This window comes from Paroedura picta, chromosome 2, assembly GCF_049243985.1.
Source record: "Paroedura picta isolate Pp20150507F chromosome 2, Ppicta_v3.0, whole genome shotgun sequence".
In the NCBI taxonomy this organism is placed as follows: domain Eukaryota; kingdom Metazoa; phylum Chordata; class Lepidosauria; order Squamata; family Gekkonidae; genus Paroedura; species Paroedura picta.
The window spans coordinates 127,105,265-127,123,608 of NC_135370.1; the positions used below are offsets into that span (position 1 = coordinate 127,105,265).

The 18,344-nt window shown below is 43.8% G+C and overlaps 1 protein-coding gene across 2 annotated transcripts in view; it reads right to left on the minus strand.

The window, feature by feature from the left end:
* The window catches only part of DCAF5 (DDB1 and CUL4 associated factor 5), a 58,235-nt gene that overhangs the window by 16,358 nt on the left and 23,533 nt on the right, over positions 1-18,344 (minus strand). For both annotated transcript variants that reach the window (XM_077322573.1, XM_077322572.1), the window contains exon 6: positions 11,177-11,390. In XM_077322573.1, coding sequence (XP_077178688.1) covers positions 11,177-11,390 — 214 coding nt within the window. The remainder of the gene's footprint in view (positions 1-11,176; positions 11,391-18,344) is intronic.

Below are 18,344 nucleotides of genomic sequence, written 5' to 3' on the forward strand. Positions count from 1 at the left end.
TGTTACTACTTTGGTCATGTCTCCAGGCTCTGCAAACTGATAAGGCATTCCTCAGTTTGATAACAAATCCAAAGAAGGAAGAGGGAAGAATGGAGGAATTTTAGTAGTCCTTATTTGTTTGCTACCATCCTGACAGAAAAATGATGTGACCGATTATCACCCAGGCTCTAATCTATGCTTCCTGGGCAAAGTGACTGAGTCAACTCCAAGTCTTCTTGGATAACCCTTCTGCTTTAGACTCTTTTCAGTATGGCTTTAGGCCTGGCTATGGGGCAGAGACAGCTCTTCTAGCTTCTGATGATGACCTCTATCTATTATAGACAAAGTCTCTTTTGATGCCATTTTTGGATTTATCTGCAGCCATTGATACAGTATCATGCAATCTTGTTGAGGTAATAATTAACTTCCACCCATCTGGGAAACCCTTCCAGGGCCATCAAGAAACCTCAAGGTATCACAAAACCATGGTTGAGAAAGCCTGCTTTAATGGGTCATGTTAATATTTATTCTATGCTTCAGTCCATTCTAGTGGTCCCAGAGTTCTAAAATCCTAAAGCTCTGGTTACTGAATGTCCCGTTTTGTACTGACTCACTTGTGCAATCCACCCTAAGTCCCTGTGAGAAAGGTGGACTATAAATAACACAAATAAACAAATGCAATTTGCCTGTTCTTGACTCCTTATAGGATAGCTATCCCCAACCTGTGGGCCGCGAACCACATGCGGTCCTTCGACTAATTGGAGGTGGGCCCCGAAGGACGCCTTCTCCCCCACCCCGGCTCTTTACTTCATGCCCCCCTCCCCCAGCCCTTTACAACACACTTCATTGTCTGTATCTTATTTTGAAGGGATGTGGTTGAGAGGAGAGGAGTAAACTACCCCCCCCCACCAGGCCTCAGTAAAAGGCATTGAGTGGTCCCCGGTGATAAAAAGGTTGGGGACCACTGGATACATAACATTTTTTTCCAAATGTAACTCTTTTCTGGGTTTTATTTGACAGGTGACTGGCAATAATGTACAAAAACTAAAGATACCTAATATGGAGCAGGAAAACAAACCCTTGTAGTTGTTAGTAATACACGAAATAGGGAACCATGCTGCTCAGCAGAGATCTCCAATGTGCTGTCAGTCAAATGTTTTTTAAAAGTAGGTGAGGCTGGGTGAGGCTTTTGCTCAGCAGGGCATCTGACTAGCAATTGGAGACCCGATTAAGAACTTACGAAGAACCCTGCTGGAGCAGGCCAATGGCCCATCTAGTCCAGCAGCCAGTCCCTCTGGACAGCCAAGGACAGGGCAGAGAGACCCAGGCCTTCCATTCATGTTGCCTCCTCTCTCTGGGATTCAGAGGATTAGGGCTGAGCAGATTAAAATAATGTTCTTTCAGCAACAGCTGTCACCACAATGTTGGTTTTGTTGTCTCTTGGTCCTCAGTCCAGTTTTTTGTGTTTCCTCTGCCTGTGTGTCCTGCCCAACCTCCTGTGGAAGTCATTTGGTGGCTGTGCCCACCCCCCTATGTCTGAATTCCAAAGGTGCCTAAAGGCTGAAAAGGGTTGGGGATTCCTGTTTTACAGGCCGGATACAGCTTCTAACACACTACTTACTTTCCTTGCAGTTTTAGTTTTTTATGCTTTCCCAGAGTACACATAAAGCTACAAAAGCAATCATTAGCTTTATATATAGGCAGAATGCAGATCCACCATCCAGCTGCTTTATATGACATGTGCCTGCCAAATCTCATGCAAACAAACTGTTAGATAGGGGAAGTATTCTCTAGAAAGAAAGCCAAGCTGATCAGGCGCTCCAGCGTCATCAGTACTCCTTAACAGCTTGCTACATACCAGGCAAACAAGAGGCCACCTTTCAGACAGCATTTTCTAAAGAGAAGCCCTCACAAGTCCTGCCAGCAGAGCTCCTTCTGTGTTCTATTAGCAGGACTTGCTGGTAACATTCAAAAACAATTTTCAGTAGGAAAGTAGCTTGGGCTACAGATGAGAATGCAACCTGGACAATTTTCTTATGCAACGTCTCTTGATCATACCCAGACAAATGCAAGCAAGACTGCGCTGGTAGTAAAGCAGGGTGGCTGTTAAACTTCACTAAGTGTAGTTGATCCAGGGAGTTGATCCGCTATACAGTTATAGTGACTAACTTAATTCCAGTAGCCACCAGGATCAGCCGCATTTAAGATTAATTTAAGGGCGGACCAAATCGATACACAAGCATGCAGTTAAAAAAAGGAGAAAAAAATAAACAAGTCATAGCCACAGATTCTGCCAAACTGCCCACTAGGTAAACATGTGTTAAGTGTTAAGGAGCCAGCTTGGTGTAAGGGTTAGGAGCATGGACTTCTAATCTGGCAAGCCAGGTTTAATTCCCTGTTTCCCCACAAGCAGCCAGCTGGGTGACCTTGGGCTCACCACAGCACTGATAAAGCTGTTCTGACCGAGCAGTGATATCAGGGCTCTCTCAGCCTCACCTACCTAACAAGGTGTCTGTTCTGGGGAGAGGAAAGGGAAGGCAAATGTAAGCCACTTTGAGACTCCTTCAGGTAGAGAAAAGCAGCATATAAGAACCAACTCCTCTTCTAAGGGGTGTCAAGTTGCTTCCAGCTTCCAGCAGCAACCCTATGAATTAATTACTTGCGAAATGTCTGCTCATTAACAGCCTTGCTCAAGTCTTGCAAATGAAAGGCCCAGGTTTCCTTAATTCAGTTAATCCATCTCATGATGTCTTTCCTCTGTCCTTACTGCCCTCAACTTTTCTTACCATGATTGTCTGTTGTATGCACAACTTTATCATAAATCCCTATTAAAGATGCAAGAAAGGGAAGGTTCCATTTCCCCTCCTCCCCATTTGAATCTGGTGCTGCCCTTTAACCTGCTCTTTAGACAGAAACAAAGTCCAAGTTCATGATACTCCCAAGAGCATATCCATTTTGGCCTAACATGCTGAATGCAACATGCCCTAAAGCTGTGGATGGGAAGCAACAAGATACTGCAAACCACATTTTGTTAAAGCAACTGAGGCATGGCTATAGACAAACTTTAGCCTAGAGATCCATAGCAAATGTAAAACATCCACATCCTAGTGAAATAAGCTATCAGTTGAGAGCCAGCGTTAAGAGTGGCAGACTCTAATCTGGAGAGCTGGGTTTGATTCCTGACTCCTCCACATGCAACCAGCTGGGTGACTTTGGGCTAGTCACAGTTGTCTTAGGGCTGTACTCACAGAGCAATTCTGTATAGAGTTCTCTCAGCCCCATCTACCTCACAGGGCATCAATTGTGGGGAGAGGAAAAGAAAGATATTTGTAAGCTGCTTTGGAACTCTCCTGGTTAGTGAAGTGGATATAAAAAACAGTTCTCTTTGATTTCTCTGATTGATTAGAGAAGCCACTCTTAAAGACCAGTGGGGTAGGACTGCAATAATTGAAGACACGAAATTAGGGATAAATACTGTTCTCCTTTGCCAGCGCTGAAGATATATGTCAGACCAAATCAAAACAAATAGCTCTAATGGAAGGGGACAGGGAAGTGGCTTTAAGCAGAATTGAACACAGCTTCCTGCTCCCACAAAAATCCACTATTTCCCAGCCCCATTAGCAGTCTCAAATATTTGAATCTTGTGTTCAAACACAAGATTCACAGTTTTTAAAAAAACATTTGAAGTTGTTTCCTGAGTAAAGATGTAAGTCATCTTCCATCTGTGACTATCTGAGCACAACCGAGGGACGGGGGAGAAGGGAAGAGAGAAGAAAGGCTTCCAGATGACAAGCTGCTGATTCAGAAGTTTGCCTTAGAAGGAAGAAAATTCCCAGGCGTGGCTAATAGCAGCTGCTGTGCAAAGCACTGAATCCCAGCACTCTCCAAACATGTCAGGCGTGTTTAGAATGAGCCACCCTTGGGTTTCTCAACAGGCTCCTCTGCTCCTCCCCCCCTTGCAACTTCTCCCCCAAAAGGAATACTGGAGGGAAGTTGTGCAAGCTGAAAGGGATCTGTGCCTGCTGCTGCAGACTTCCAGCTGCTGCTCTCTCACACACTGGATTTCAACCACCTTCAGCAATCCATTCTTAACTGCTGTCTGCTGGACAGCTTTCAGCATCTTGAAATTGTTATATTTCCTTCGACTTTGCCGCATGCAAGAGAAGAAAAGGCAACGGCCGTTTCTCTTCACCCACAGTTTCCTGCCTTTCTACAAAAGTAAATCCTTTACAATTGAACACTTTTAAGCAGCCATGGGTTGAAACATAATGGCCAAACTGAAAGTCAAAGACCTTTTCTGCATCGGTGGTTTCCTCCCTTTCTATTGTGAATTCCCCTCAGATTATTTTTTTACTTCTGCATGTCTTTCAACAGCAAATGCAGGTTAGGCATTAGATCGGTCTCACCAGGCAACATGTCATTGGCATTGCACACTTTTAACAAAAATATATTTCTTCAGCATATGCACTGGATTGCTTGAAAAAAGGAGAAAGGCTCCTCAGAATGCCGAGGAGGAAGCATGGGGCTAAGATAGACTTTGTGGGAGAGGAAGGGCAGCAGGCATAAGGACTACTCTAGAGTGGGGAGGAATCACTGCAACTGATTATTGCAAGGTCATATAATTGCAAGAATTCTCAAATAATGGCTTCCTGGGGTTGCAGTGAAGTTTTGTGTGTGTGTGTGTGTGTTTTTCTTTGCTTGTACATCATGTCTGTGTCCACAAACTATGAATATCTGAACAAGCACATCCAGGAGTACAGGCGCTAGGCCCCCCCTTCGTGGCCCCCAAAAGGCCTGCCAAGGCTTCCACAGGCCTCAGCAAGCCATTTAGTGGCAAGGGGGGAAGCGCTGGCAGGAACTCTTTCCCCACTTAGCCACCCCCAAAAGACCCACCAAGACCTCTAAAGGCCTCAGCATTCATTTTTGTGGTGGGAGGGAAGCCCTGGCGGGAATCCTGCTCCTCCTTGGGCAGCCCTCCTTCCCAGCTCCAGCTGGCTGCCTACCTTACTGGGGGCTGGCTCGTCTTTCATATGGAAGAAGTTGTAGGGGGACGTTTTTAAGAGGAACATATAGATAATTGGGAGGGGGGAGTCTTTCATGTAGCTAAGATGACATCACACATGAAATTAAATGTTGCTGTGTGAGTATTATTCTGCTGATACAAATGAACACAGCCATTAAAGTAACCATTCAGGAGACCACTGACTACCATAATCTCCCATCCCCCAACAACAACAACAACAACAAAAAGACCAACAGAGCAGAAAACAGTGAGTCCTTCCATGAAATGCAGAAATATATACTGCGTGATCCTACCGGATTGCAATGAAAATCCAGGAAAGAAGTAGGAATTTCCGAATGCATTCAAAGCATCTGGGTTCAAATCTTAGTGAATCCACTCAAATAAAATTCTAGCGTAAACAGTAGGTGCAGAAAAGGCCAAGAATGAACACTTGAAAGAAAGTCCAACTCCACGCACAAACAAGAAACTGACAAGAAACAGATTCACAAACTCAGTGGATTGTAGCAGTTATTTACTAAATACTTTCCCAAAGTGTTTTGAGGGAAGGGTGCATTTTCTTGCATACCCAGGAATTCAGCAACTTTGTCTTGCCTGTGCATGGCTCCATTTTGATACTCTACGGCAGTGGTCCCCAACCCCCGGTCCGGGGACCGGTACTGGTCCGTGGATCAGTCAGTACCGGGCTGCAGCTCCTCCTCGTCCTCCTCCCAGGCTGCTACCTTAGGGGCTGCCCTGCCACTCTGCTGCGAGCTCACCTTTGGTGCTCTCCAGCTACCTCCATGGCTGGGGCTCCCCCTCGGCTTGGCACTGAGCAGCTGCTGCTGGCAGCGCCCCACAGCGGGCAGCAGGAAGTCAGGGGCACCAGTGGGAAAGCAAGTGGAGCAAGGGCTCAGGCAGCGGCAGCGACGTCCCTTGGCAAAAGACTACCTCCCCCCCCTCCCCCGGGCCTCATTAAAATTGTCAAGTGTTTACGGGTCCCTGGTGATAAAAAGGTTGGGGACCACTGCTCTACGAGTTCAAACAGGGCCGGCCACTTTATTATTATAGGGAAAAGCTGCAGGTCTATCAAGAATCACAGTGGGAGGAGTGAGTGAGGAAGGGAATCTCCACATGCTACTTAGCTCTGGAGCTAGAGGGATCGTTTCTGTATTCAACTAACCCTATATCTCAGCAGCATAGCAAGGTACTGCCGGCACCCTGACTGCCTAAACCTTCATTGCCAATGCAGGCAAAGAGTATTCTAAAGTCAGGGAAAACAAACCTCAGAACATGCAATATTCCCCACCCTAATTCTTATTCTTTCATTGCAAGACACTGTAAACTGTTAGATGCTTAATCCTCTTTGTAGTTTAAACAAGCCCTAGGGGAGTTATTATGATCAGACAAAGCATCTTCCTCTAACTTCATTGTAATCCCCTTGTTGAAATTCTTTTAAACTTTAGCAATCAGAACACATAAAACATTAGTAGCATCCTTGACTGGAGAGAATTATGATTAGAAAAAAATCCGGGTTGGAGGATGCAAACTCCCCCAGTCCTAGATCCACAAAGCAGCAGCATTCCCTGCCTAGACTTCCTAGTTCACCCTTAGTTTCTTAACTATTATTTATTTATTATAGGACAGAGTTTCACAAAGGAAGCATATAATAATATGAAATATGTAGCCAAATAGGTACAACAGGTATGCTGGCCACCTTTCCACTTTCACGTCTTAATACAGGTTGCACAACACAGTCACCGCAGCTGCGTGGAGCGGCAAAGTTTATTTGGGACAGTAACGCTGTAGGAGAGTGTAGTAGTATATTTACTTATTTGGGAGGAGGATTGTCCCGGGAAATAACTTCTCCCACACGGCAGGAATTGCAACTAGTGAAGAGTATGATCCCCAAATAACCCTCACTTTCACCCTCAGCAATTTGCAATAAAGTAAGACATCTGCTTTGCCAGCTACAGACACTTCATCTTACTTTAATTTTGCCCTCTTCTGATGAAGACATTTCACAACAGGAAACAATATTGGATTCCTGTCACAAGTTGTTCAATATGTGATGTTCTCTGTTAGGAGCTTTGTCGTGCGATTGTTTTGTAAAGAGATTTCGTAAGAGATGGATATGCATCACATTTACAACATGTAAATGTTCTGATGTTTAAATACATACCACTCACATCCTCCTTCCTTCATCTGATACAAATGTAGCACTTTATAATAATATATATACAGTGTGGTGCTCATTAGAATTCGGATTTTTGTGATTACACACCATGACACAATAATTGCGCTCAGTTCTGAGTATTTTCCCAACCTACATGTCTAGCAATAATCATTGCTGCCCTCCACTGCCCGCACAAAGTAATTTTTCAGTGCTTCCACCGTTCTACTGAGAAGGAAAGGTTCATCGTTTTTTTTTTAAGGCTCTAGATAAAAAGTTAAAACAAGTCACCAAGGATGCTCGCAAAAGTTAAACTTACAAGATCTTTTCTGTTATCACTCTTTCTTTTCCTCTAGTGCAGTCATTAAGGCAGCCTTTTCCAACCTTTTGACAATGGAGGAGTCCCTGAAATTTTTTTAGGCTTTGAGGACCCCCAGAACTGGGCCAGAAGTGTGTCTGAGTCCACTAAGGCAGGGTAGAGGGGAAATGCCGGGGCTCCATAGGCTCCAGGGAGCCTGGGATAGGAATTCCTGCAGTAGGGTATTCAACCAGGGTACAGGAGACTCAGGTTCAAATCTGTACTCTGCTGTGCAAGTTTCCTGCATGACCTTGAGCCAATCAGCCTAGCCTATCTCCCCAGGTGGCTGTGAGGATGAAACAGAGGACAGGGACCCACATAAGCCACCCTAAGTTCCTTGGAGGAAGGGTAGAATAAACATATATTAAATATTTATACATTTTGGACTATGTTTAATACATGAACCATAAAGGCACAGTTCATCCACAACTGCCTATGTGACAGGTAGTTTATAATTTTGAAGCATAAGCATGATTTTATGTATTTATTTATATTTTGACTTTTAGCCCGCCACTCCCCAAAAAATGGCTCATGGCAGGTTACAAATAATTATTCTCCAATAAACCCCCCTAATAGTCCCGACAACAATTTGCCCAGTGGTGAAAAACCTCTACCCTATTGTTGGGGAGCGCATGCCAGTCACACCAGTGGCTTCTGCCACCTGAGAGTCTGAAGCAATGGCTTTTTATTGCACTAATCTTCTATTGAAATGTGCTGAAGCCGGTCAAGACTGGGGTGAGCGCTTAACTGGCCTCTCCTCCCCACACATATCCCCATGTGCACCTTCACTCTGCCCAGCTGGGTTTTTCTGCCACACCTTCTGCAGAGAGAGTGAGTTCCACTGTTGCCCAGACCCCAGCTTTTCCAGTTGCTCCCCACAGAGGAAGCAAGCCAGGGGTCCACCCAGATGGAAGACAGTGCAAGCTGTAAGTATAAGGAGACATTCCTATTCATACACGAGACTTCAAACTGCACAGAGCTTTTGAGAGGTCGACTGGAAGAGAAGGAAGCCGATTCTTAGAAACATGCAGAAGACACTTCCTGACTTATTCAAGTGCAGTGTCAAGTTTGGGCTTTGGATACCTGCAATGGCAGGCAAAGTCACGTCATCCTTCCGTAGTCTCTCTTAGCATACAGAACTCATTGGAGGGAAAGTTGGAACTTTTCCAGGGAGTGTTACCAGTGAGCAGCCCTGTTACTGCAACATTCCTGACACTCTCCTATTCAGGCCTAATGTCAACAAAGGAGACGGCGTGGTGATGTAATGTCTGAAGGCATGCCACAGAGTCAAGATAATTTTTGTTTTATTCTCAGGGCAAACTTTAACTCTTGCCTGAAAGAGGCAACAGTCAGTGGCTTTTATTACCAAAGATTTAGGCAAAAATACATATTGTCAGCAAAATAAAAACTGGTTAGGAAAGCGGCAGGATAGGTACAAAACCAAGAAAACATTTCCCCAACTCAGAATCCTTAAGAGCACTAAATAATATCACATCTGGGAACCGTCTCCGCTAGTTCCCTTTCTGACAGCTGAAATAATCTAATGCTATTGGGAACACAGCTCCAGAACAGTCAAATATCCCTAAGCTAGTGACCTACATGGTACACACTTAATCAAACTTCCAAGGGTTTTTAAGAATTTTGTCTCTCCATTGCCTACTACAACTTCCTCTTCTTTGTGCAACCTTGCTAAGATGTGTGGGTTTCCAACTGTTGTTGCCATCTGCAAACTATCTTGCGCACTTATTAATCTCTCATGATATATTATTGTTGTTGTTGTTGTTGTTATTGTTCGGGGGGCAGGTAGGGAGCTAGTAGTCGGGCCTGGCGAAGGTGGAAAAATGCCTGGCCGGCTACTTTTTTGACCTGCGTCTCCAAGGTCAGGGAGGCGTCAATGGTCACACCTAAATTCCTGGCCTGGGATGTGATGGTAAGTTGTGTCCCTGCCAGGGTGGGTAAGCGCGCTTCCTGGTCCCGCCCCCTACGTCCCAGCCACAGGGCCTCCATCTTGGAGGGGATATATCTCTCTGTGGCCTTTTCTTCACAGCCTGCTTCTTTGGACAGTCAGACACAAAGAATATTTTGAGGAGTAGGGAGGGTGCCATGTACCTCAGACTGGGTCACAACGCACTTTGGGGTCAGTGTCTACCAGCAGTCAACTAATCTGTTAAACAAAGCAGACAGATGTGTCTGCAGGACTACCTCTCCCCATGTTCATTTTAAACCTTCTTAACGTGCCACCCTCAATTGTGAAGAACAATAATGGCTTATACTTTGTATTTTCTTCTACCATTCCCGCCATGCTGAATGGCCCATCTGATGAGTTCAAGATGGTCCCCATGTTTCTATCATTTAATGGAATGTGTACAAAATGGAATGTGTTCAGGAGGGTATTTTTATAAAGTAAGTACTAATAGGGTAAATCAGAATTGTGCACAGCAACAAATTTGACATTGAGAATACGGTCATGCACACATGCTATATTTACTAGACATATTATCCTGTTTTTATTTTATTCTTCTCTAATAATGCTATTCTTGCATGTATTATTCTGATCCTTATTGCATTGTTTTGATAATTCTGAAATTCACTTTAAGTCTCAATGAGAAAGGCAAACAATTTTATTTATTTAAAACATTTATATGCTGACTTTCCATCCAGATAGGAGGAGGTAAGCAATTAAAAGGACATTTTTAAAATAACTGATTTGCAAATATTGTACCAGACAAGCAGATAGGAATTATTGTATACTGTGTGCAGTTTGTTATGCACAGGGTTTGCTATGCAGCTTGGCCAGTTCTTAGCATGGCACACCAAGAAAATTAAACATAGGAACATTCATGTGCTAAGCACTTGTGTGTGTATACGCACATACAAAGAGTTTGCCATGTGCCAATGTCTCCAAAGGGCTGTTTTCAAAGCCATCTCTGAACATTGGCTTGAGTGCATAGAAGTTCACTGTTCAGATGTGTGCAACTGCCACCAAAGGTTCCAGGGGTGAACACATCTGACAGGGTCTTTATCAGTGGCAAGACAAAGGGCATTTCCTTTCTCATGAAGATGTCTGGAGTTATCCCTCTTGACTTTTACAAGGACACTGGAAACCTCTCTTCTGACAAGCTATTGGTTTAACTAACTAATTGAGTTCAAGTGGCTATGGATAGTATGGAACATTATGGCTAATTTTTTGCTTCCTGCTGGATACTTTCCAAATGATGTGCTCTTGATTCCTGAGGTTTTGAAACTGAATGTTCCCAATTATGTTTTAACCACATAAGCAGTTAAATTCTTACAATGTAATAATTTTACTATGCAAATTAATTTATGGATATTTTATACCAGAAGGTAGGATCTAAATATTTTTAATAATAATTGGTCAGGCTTGGCTTAATTCCCTTTTATTGATATAGCGATCATAGTATTTTGCCCCTTACACTGGCATAGCTGTATAGGTCAACAGTGTGGCATAGTAGGAAGGCCCTTCAACCAGGGATAGTCAAGTGACCTAAATGAGTCTGCAAGTTCCTGTTAACTTCTATTCTTATTGTTATAAAATACTTGCTTAAAAAAAAAAGCAAGGTGAAAAACCCAAACAGATGCATCAGTAACAGATTTTTCCTCCCAGGCCTTAAGCACGCAGGGCGATTTGGAAACAAATGAAGTTTACCTGATCACGATCCCCTGCAAAACAGCAGCTTTTCATGGTGCACGAATTAAAGTAACCCTGGTTGTCGAACTGGAAGACCGGCAGACGGGAGTGGATGTCATACAAGACTGGAGGCAACCGACGTCTGAGGGCAAGTAGCTGCGTTCCATTGCTGTTGAACCGCACGCTCATGGCACTCTGAAGCGACAGATTCCCACCATACCGAAGCAGGGAACTAGGAAACAGGAAACCAAGGAATTGGCCACTGCAATTCATTAACACAGCAGCATTACACTGTATCACAGCAGGAGAGCAAGCAAGTTCAAGGGAGAAAAGGGTTTATACGTTACTCCATGATCCAAAATGCTCAGTCATTTTAATCGGATGTCCTTCATCGATTTCAGGGGCGGTTGGGGGGGGGGGGTGTTGTGATGAAGTTGTTTCTAACACTGAGAAACAAAACAACACCTGTACTTTCAGACTAGCTTGGCCTAGATTTGGTAAATTCTAAACAAGTAGCTGTATCTACTAAAAAGACTGTATAACTGAAATCACAGCTAGTCTTTTCTGGTGATTTCAACAAGAAATCTTGTGAATCAGCCAGAGTTGTTCACAGAAATGCCAGCAGGACTAATTGCCACAGCCTGTAGCACATTACAAGACCAACACGTTTAGTGTGGGAAAAGCTTTCAATATAAAATGAAGTATGCTGCTGTTTATTCTTAAAAAAAAATCTTCTTAAGTACCTCAGCACTGTTTGCAACAAGCACTTAGAACTGTCAGCTGCTTAACGGACCGACCTTGTTGCTCTGTGACAATGTACTGCTCTGTTATGAAGTCACAAAGATGTCTCTTGTAAAGTATGGCTTGCAGAGCACTTAGATGTATGAAAATGCCAGTTGGGAACAAGACATCAGCCAACACACAGGATTATGTGGCAATGCCACAGAAAGGATTTTTGGTGAAGCAAGATTTGAACTGCAGTGCAGTGAAACCAAATACTGAATTTCCACCTTTTCTAGCCTCTGGGAACAACCCTAATACACACACACACACACACAAAAAAGGTTACAATGCTTTTAAAGCGCAGAACCTTACAGCTGTGATAATCCGGAGAGCTTGTTTCTTCATGACCCACCCCCCAATAGCATTCTCCTCAATTATTCACAAAAAAGCTCCCCTCCACTGTCCTGTAGTGTTTGCTATCCATTTTCCTTGGCCTTCCACCAAGGAAAACTTTTAACATCAGCTAGACTTGACTGACGCATCACTAGCTCCTAATTGCCATACCATACTGGCTTCAGCTACCAATGCTTGCAGATCAAACTCTTAGAAGCACCAGAATAGCCAAGCTGGTTCTCCACTGCTAAGGCCTTTCCCTTGTCTCATATGGCAATACCAAGAACATGTGCTTGAAAATCCAAGCAATATCCAATAGAACAGGGGTAGTCAAACTGCGGCCCTCCAGATGTCCATGGACTACAATTCCCAGGAGCCCCTGCCAGCATTTGCTGGCAGGGGCTCCTGGGAATTGTAGTCCATGGACATCTGGAGGGCCGCAGTTTGACTACCCCTGCAATAGAACCTATGTTAGTGTTTTGCAGACTGCATAGAATGTCACTTCCACACTATTGGAGAAACACGTGAACAGCAACAAAGGAATACCTGCCTATGGTTCATGTTGTATACATAAAGATGGAAACACAGTAAATTAATAAGCAGATTTCTATGTAGCTTCCTACCACACAGATGAAAGGCAACAATACATTTTATGAGATCATTACCTAAGAAAGCCTGTGTGTTTATTTATTTAGAAAACGTATATGTTAGCTTTTTAGAGATGTTCAGGGCAGCTTACAACTCGCACAGTAAGGCAAGCCATTAAAAATAACAAGCACACTGCCATTAAGACAAGCCACTAAAACAAGCCAATACCATTAAAACCTAAAAATGATGTAAACCTAAGACTAAAATGATGAATATAAAATGATCCCCAGGTCTGAGCAGACCATAAATCCTTTAAAAGCCTGGGGAGGGGGGGAGGAATGTTGTACCCCAAGCCTAAAGGAAAGCAAGACAAGTGCCTGGCAAAGCTCACAGGGGAAGGACTTTCCAAAGGAGAGGCACCTGCCATTGAAAAAGCCCTGTCCCTCAAGAAAGGCACACAAAGGCTTACTCCACACAGTAGCAGCCACGCTGGGCCACCTACAGTGTGGTGCTGTGGAGCATAAGTCTCCACAGTTTACTGTGTCCCTAAAGGGGGCACATTTCAGCGCTGGATCCGCTCTGGTGCCAAAATGCCCCCCCCCCGGGAAACAAAGCAGAGGTGGAATAGTTCTGTTGCATGGGGGGCCCCACAGGAGGGGGCATATTTTGCAGAAGAACAAAATAGAAATGAATGCCCCAGTCTGCCCTGCAGCATGGCAAAGCACCACAAAGCAGACCATGGCATTCTTTGCCCTCTCTGGGCTACCATAAGGCAGGGAGAGGCAAAAATGTTTGATTGATAGACCTCCCTCTCCCATCAGACTCGGGATGGTGCATATCAGTTGTCAATACAAAATTTTGATATAAGACAATAAAAAACTAAAACATTTCTAACACTAAAATGCTTTATTCCAGCACCAAGTATGTGAAGTATCCCTCAAGAGGTAATCATCAGCCCTGTAGACAACATACAAGTGGCAACCAAACACAAAGTCTGCTGAACAGTGAAACCTTCAATACAAGTAAAGTTTTTGTTAGCTTGTACACTAATTTTCAATAGCAGCTCAAGGCACAACTGAAAATGATAAATAGCAGCCACTGTTTGTAATAAGTGTCCAGGAGCAACAAGGTTTCCAGGATATGAGCTTTCAAGAGTCAAAGCTCCCTTCATCATCAGATGTTAATATCAACAAAACAAGTTTTCATCAGCTGTTTCCTTTTCAGAAAAAAGAGACAGCCAAGAGATTTTTTTTTAAGTTTAAATAGTGTTCATCAAGCTTTTTATTTGGATAGTTTCTCTGAAATGAGACAAAGCATTTACTGCCAACAAAGCAAAGGACAAAAGTATAGCACAGGAATAAAGCTACCCTTCTATTGTGAATATAGCCAATGGCTGTAGGAAATTCGTCATTAGAAGTGGAGAAAAGGAAGGAAGGAAGGATCAGAAGATTATGAACAGCAGAACTGGAAACTGTCTACTATAGAATGACATGAAAAATAACCTTAAAGGGGAAGGAACAGGATGCCTACAACACCTCAACACAAAAACTGTCCATAACATATAGCAGGGGTAGTCAAACTGCGGCCCTCCAGATGCATTCGCTGGCAGGGGGCTACTGGGAATTGTAGTCCATGGACATCTGGAGGACAGCAGTTTGACTACCCCTGACATATAGGATAGGTCCCGTCTAGGTCTAAAGCCAATAGGCTGTTCAATAGAAAATTGTATAATAATGTACTCATCTGATACCAACGCCATTCTTGTCAGAACTGTGATTTCTAGGTGCTTAATAAGGGTGTATGGGGAGATATAGCTGGATTGCAAGAAAAGCATCTCTGGAGAACAACAAGGACTTTTTCATGCTTCCTTCCTTTTCCATATACAATATACAGTTTGGATGACTGCACAAGGCTGGAAGAACTGGCACTAAATCTACCATGCATTTCAGAATTGAAGGAAAGGAGAAGACACAATGGAACACCACTACCACCATCACACACACAGACAAACAGCCCTTTGGGCCACCTTTATGACTTCCCAGATATGACAAAGCCTGAGAGTGCAGGAGGTAATCCATGCTTGATATTCAAGACAATCAAGATACTGACTCAAAAGGAAGTAACCATGTTCCCCTGAGGGCCGGGACACTCCCTTGACAATGAGTCTGTTCTTTGGCTTCCTGAGGGCTCATTAAATAAAATATAAATTAATTAATTAAAACACAGGCCATGATTAATGATCAAGGTTTGCAAGACTGTTTTCCTTCTAGGACCATGCAACAGTCTGCTTTAATGTATGTAGACCTCTCTGGAAAACCCAATAATAAGTGAGCAGCAGCCATCTCCAGATCTTTGTTAACAGGCACTAATCAGGCCTGCCACACAGGTCATGCCATCACATCACCTACATCGTTCTGCTGAATTCTGATAGTTGTGCTATTACAGAATATCCCAGAACTTCCCCCATCATGGACAAACTCTAGAAATGTCACCAATACTAAGAAAAAACATGATAATAGCATCTTCTTGGAAAAGAGTGACAAGTGGAATACCTCAAAGATCTGTCCTGGGGCCTGTGTTGTTCAACATATTTATAAATGATTTGGATGAGGGATTAGAGGGGATACTTATTAAATTTGCAGACGATAATAAACTGGGTGGGGTAGCAAATACAACTGAAGACGGCAAAAGAATACAGGATGATCTTGATAGGCTCAAGAAGTGGGCTAAACTGAATAAAATGAAGTTCAATAGGGACAAATGTAAAGTTCTGCATTTTGGTAGGAAAAACCAAATACACCAATATAAGATGGGGGAAGGAGCCTCTTGTGGCGCAGAGTAGTAAGGCAGCAGACATGCAGTCTGAAAGCTCTGCCCATGAGGCTGGGAGTTTGATCCCAGCAGCCGGCTCAAGGTTGACTCAGCCTTCCATCCTTCTGAGGTCGGTAAAATGAGTACCCAGCTTGCTGGGGGGTAAAAGGTAATGACTGGGAAAGGCACTGGCAAACCACCCTGTATTGAGTCTGCCATGAAAACGCTGGAGGGCGTCGCCCCAAGGGTCAGGCATGATCTGGTGCTTGCACAGGGGATACCTTTACCTTTAAGATGGGGGAGACTTGTATTGGCAGTAGCATGTGCGAAAAGGATCTAGGAGTCTTAGTAGACCATACATTGAACATGAGACAGCAGTGTGACTCAGTGGCTAAAAAGGCGAATGGGATTTTGGGCTGTATCAAACGGAATATCGTGTCCAGATCATGGGAGGTGATGGTACCGCTTTACTCTGCTCTGGTTCGGCCTCACTTGGAGTGATCCTCCATGGCTGAAAATCATTGGGCGGTGACCCCCCCCCCCACCTGGCCACTTCTTCCTTGCTTCTTCAGAACGAACTGTTTCAAAAATGTTGACTTGGGCAACATATTAAACTTTCTGCTCTGCTTCTTTAAGCCCCTTCCTTCTTCCCATCTAGTTCCATCCCTTTGCTCAAAGTGCTGCTCGGACATGGAACCGACAAGCCTCCACCACCACCCCTTTGCTTTTTGGGATCCTGTGCATCCACAGCCACAGCAGGGGTGGGTTCTAACTTTGGACAAGGCTGAAGGAAGAACATCTAGCACTACAGCTTCCACTAGGAATCTTCTGATTTGCTTCTTATTTCCCAAAGGGTTGTATGATTTTCATGAGCCATATGGTTATTTGCAGTTTCAGCAATTCCCCACATGTAGCATTTTATATTGCTTTTTCAACTTACCTGCATTTTTTAAAAAAACTTTTCCTTCTGTTAATATGTTCACTACTAGTCTGGGTCTCTCCCTGAGATATAGCCCAAGATTGTGCTGATTTCAAACACAGACAAAAAATATCCCTTAACACAGAGGTCTGGGAGCACCTCTGAGAACAGAGGACATTTCTGCACACAAGAAACTTGTGTGAGACTTAATTCTATTTTAAATGACCGGGGGGGGGGGGAGGAATCTGCGTCCCTTGCTGTGCCCTCCATTGGCCAGCTGTGTTTTTTGGGGAGAGGGGGGGGCTTTAAATAATGTGGCAATGCATTTTCATAGGACTAAATACGCATTGCTACATTTAAGTTTCAAGTTTTTGAACCATCAAGTTTTTTGAAACCACTGATTGGTTGGCCCCATTGATTGAAAGGCCAAGGAGCGGTGAGTGAAATAGCACATCGCTCTCTCGTTTGCTTTTTGCACAGCATGTGACAAGGGAAAAACACAAGAAGACACGGCAGGAAGGCTTTAAAGTGTGGAGGGGAGAAATAGTGTGATTTAATATCATGCTATTGCAGGTAGGGGGCATCTCACTATTTTGACCACTGTGCAGAAATCCCCAGAGTTTTCCTGTGTCGTCTAAGTATTTCCAGAAACACAGAGGTAGAGGCGAAAATGTTTTCCTATCCTCACCTCAGTTCTGGATAGCCCTGGACAGGCCTTATATTTGTCCAGAAAAAAACAGCCCCAAATGAGGGGCTATTTGGATCCTACCAGGCTGCACACATGAAGAGGCCACACTTCTGTGGCAGAGTGGCTCAATCTCTATTACTGCTAGCGAGAGCATCTCCAGAGGAAGGGTAGGGACAGACATCTCCTTGAGAACTTGGAGCATCCCTGCCAGATGAAGCAAGCAACACTGAGGTAGTGGTCTCATCTAGCTTTATTTATTTATTTATTTATTTAGATTTATATACCGCCCTCCCCGAAGGCTCAGGGCGGTTTACATTAAAACTAGTCAACGATACATGAAACAGTCTTCGTTAAAACATACAGTAATTAATAACAGTGGTTGTAACCATATAACAGAATAATGTAACAGTATAACAATATAATAAAATAATATGATGGAATGGTGCAATACCACAACAGGTCCAGAGCGCTCTGGTGGAGTTCTGGGAGGAAGGGGGGGAGAGGGGGGGAGGGGGGGAGCGGGGGCCCTTCATTCGCTGTTGGTTGTGCCTGGTCTCAACCAAATGCCTGGCGGAGGAGCTCCTTTTTGCAGGCCCTGCGGAACTGTTTAAGCTCCGTTTAGGCACACACATGTTCTTTAATGTGGATTTAGTCTATGTTTACTCTCAAATAAGCCATGCTTTGCTAGCTTTATAGAAGACGGTCACATGATGGCCACAACAAGCTCCCTTGGAATGGCTTAAGAACAGGCTGAAAGGGGCAAAGCCAGTCAAGTATTGTTTATTTCCAAATGTTCTAGAAGTTCCACAACTGTGCCTGTATCAGTCTTTGAACAAGCTACAAGTCCAGAAGCACCTTCAAGAATTGCAGTGTGAACTTCCATAAATAAGTCTAGAAAGGCAATACTTATGAAATGGCCTTGTAAAGAGGGTTTGGGGCCCTTGAAATACAAAGCATTTATCAGTATATAAATTGACATGGAACAATTCTGTATGGTTGACTATATACCACACAGAGAAAGAATTTGACCACACTATGGTTTCTTACCACCATCTAGTGGCACA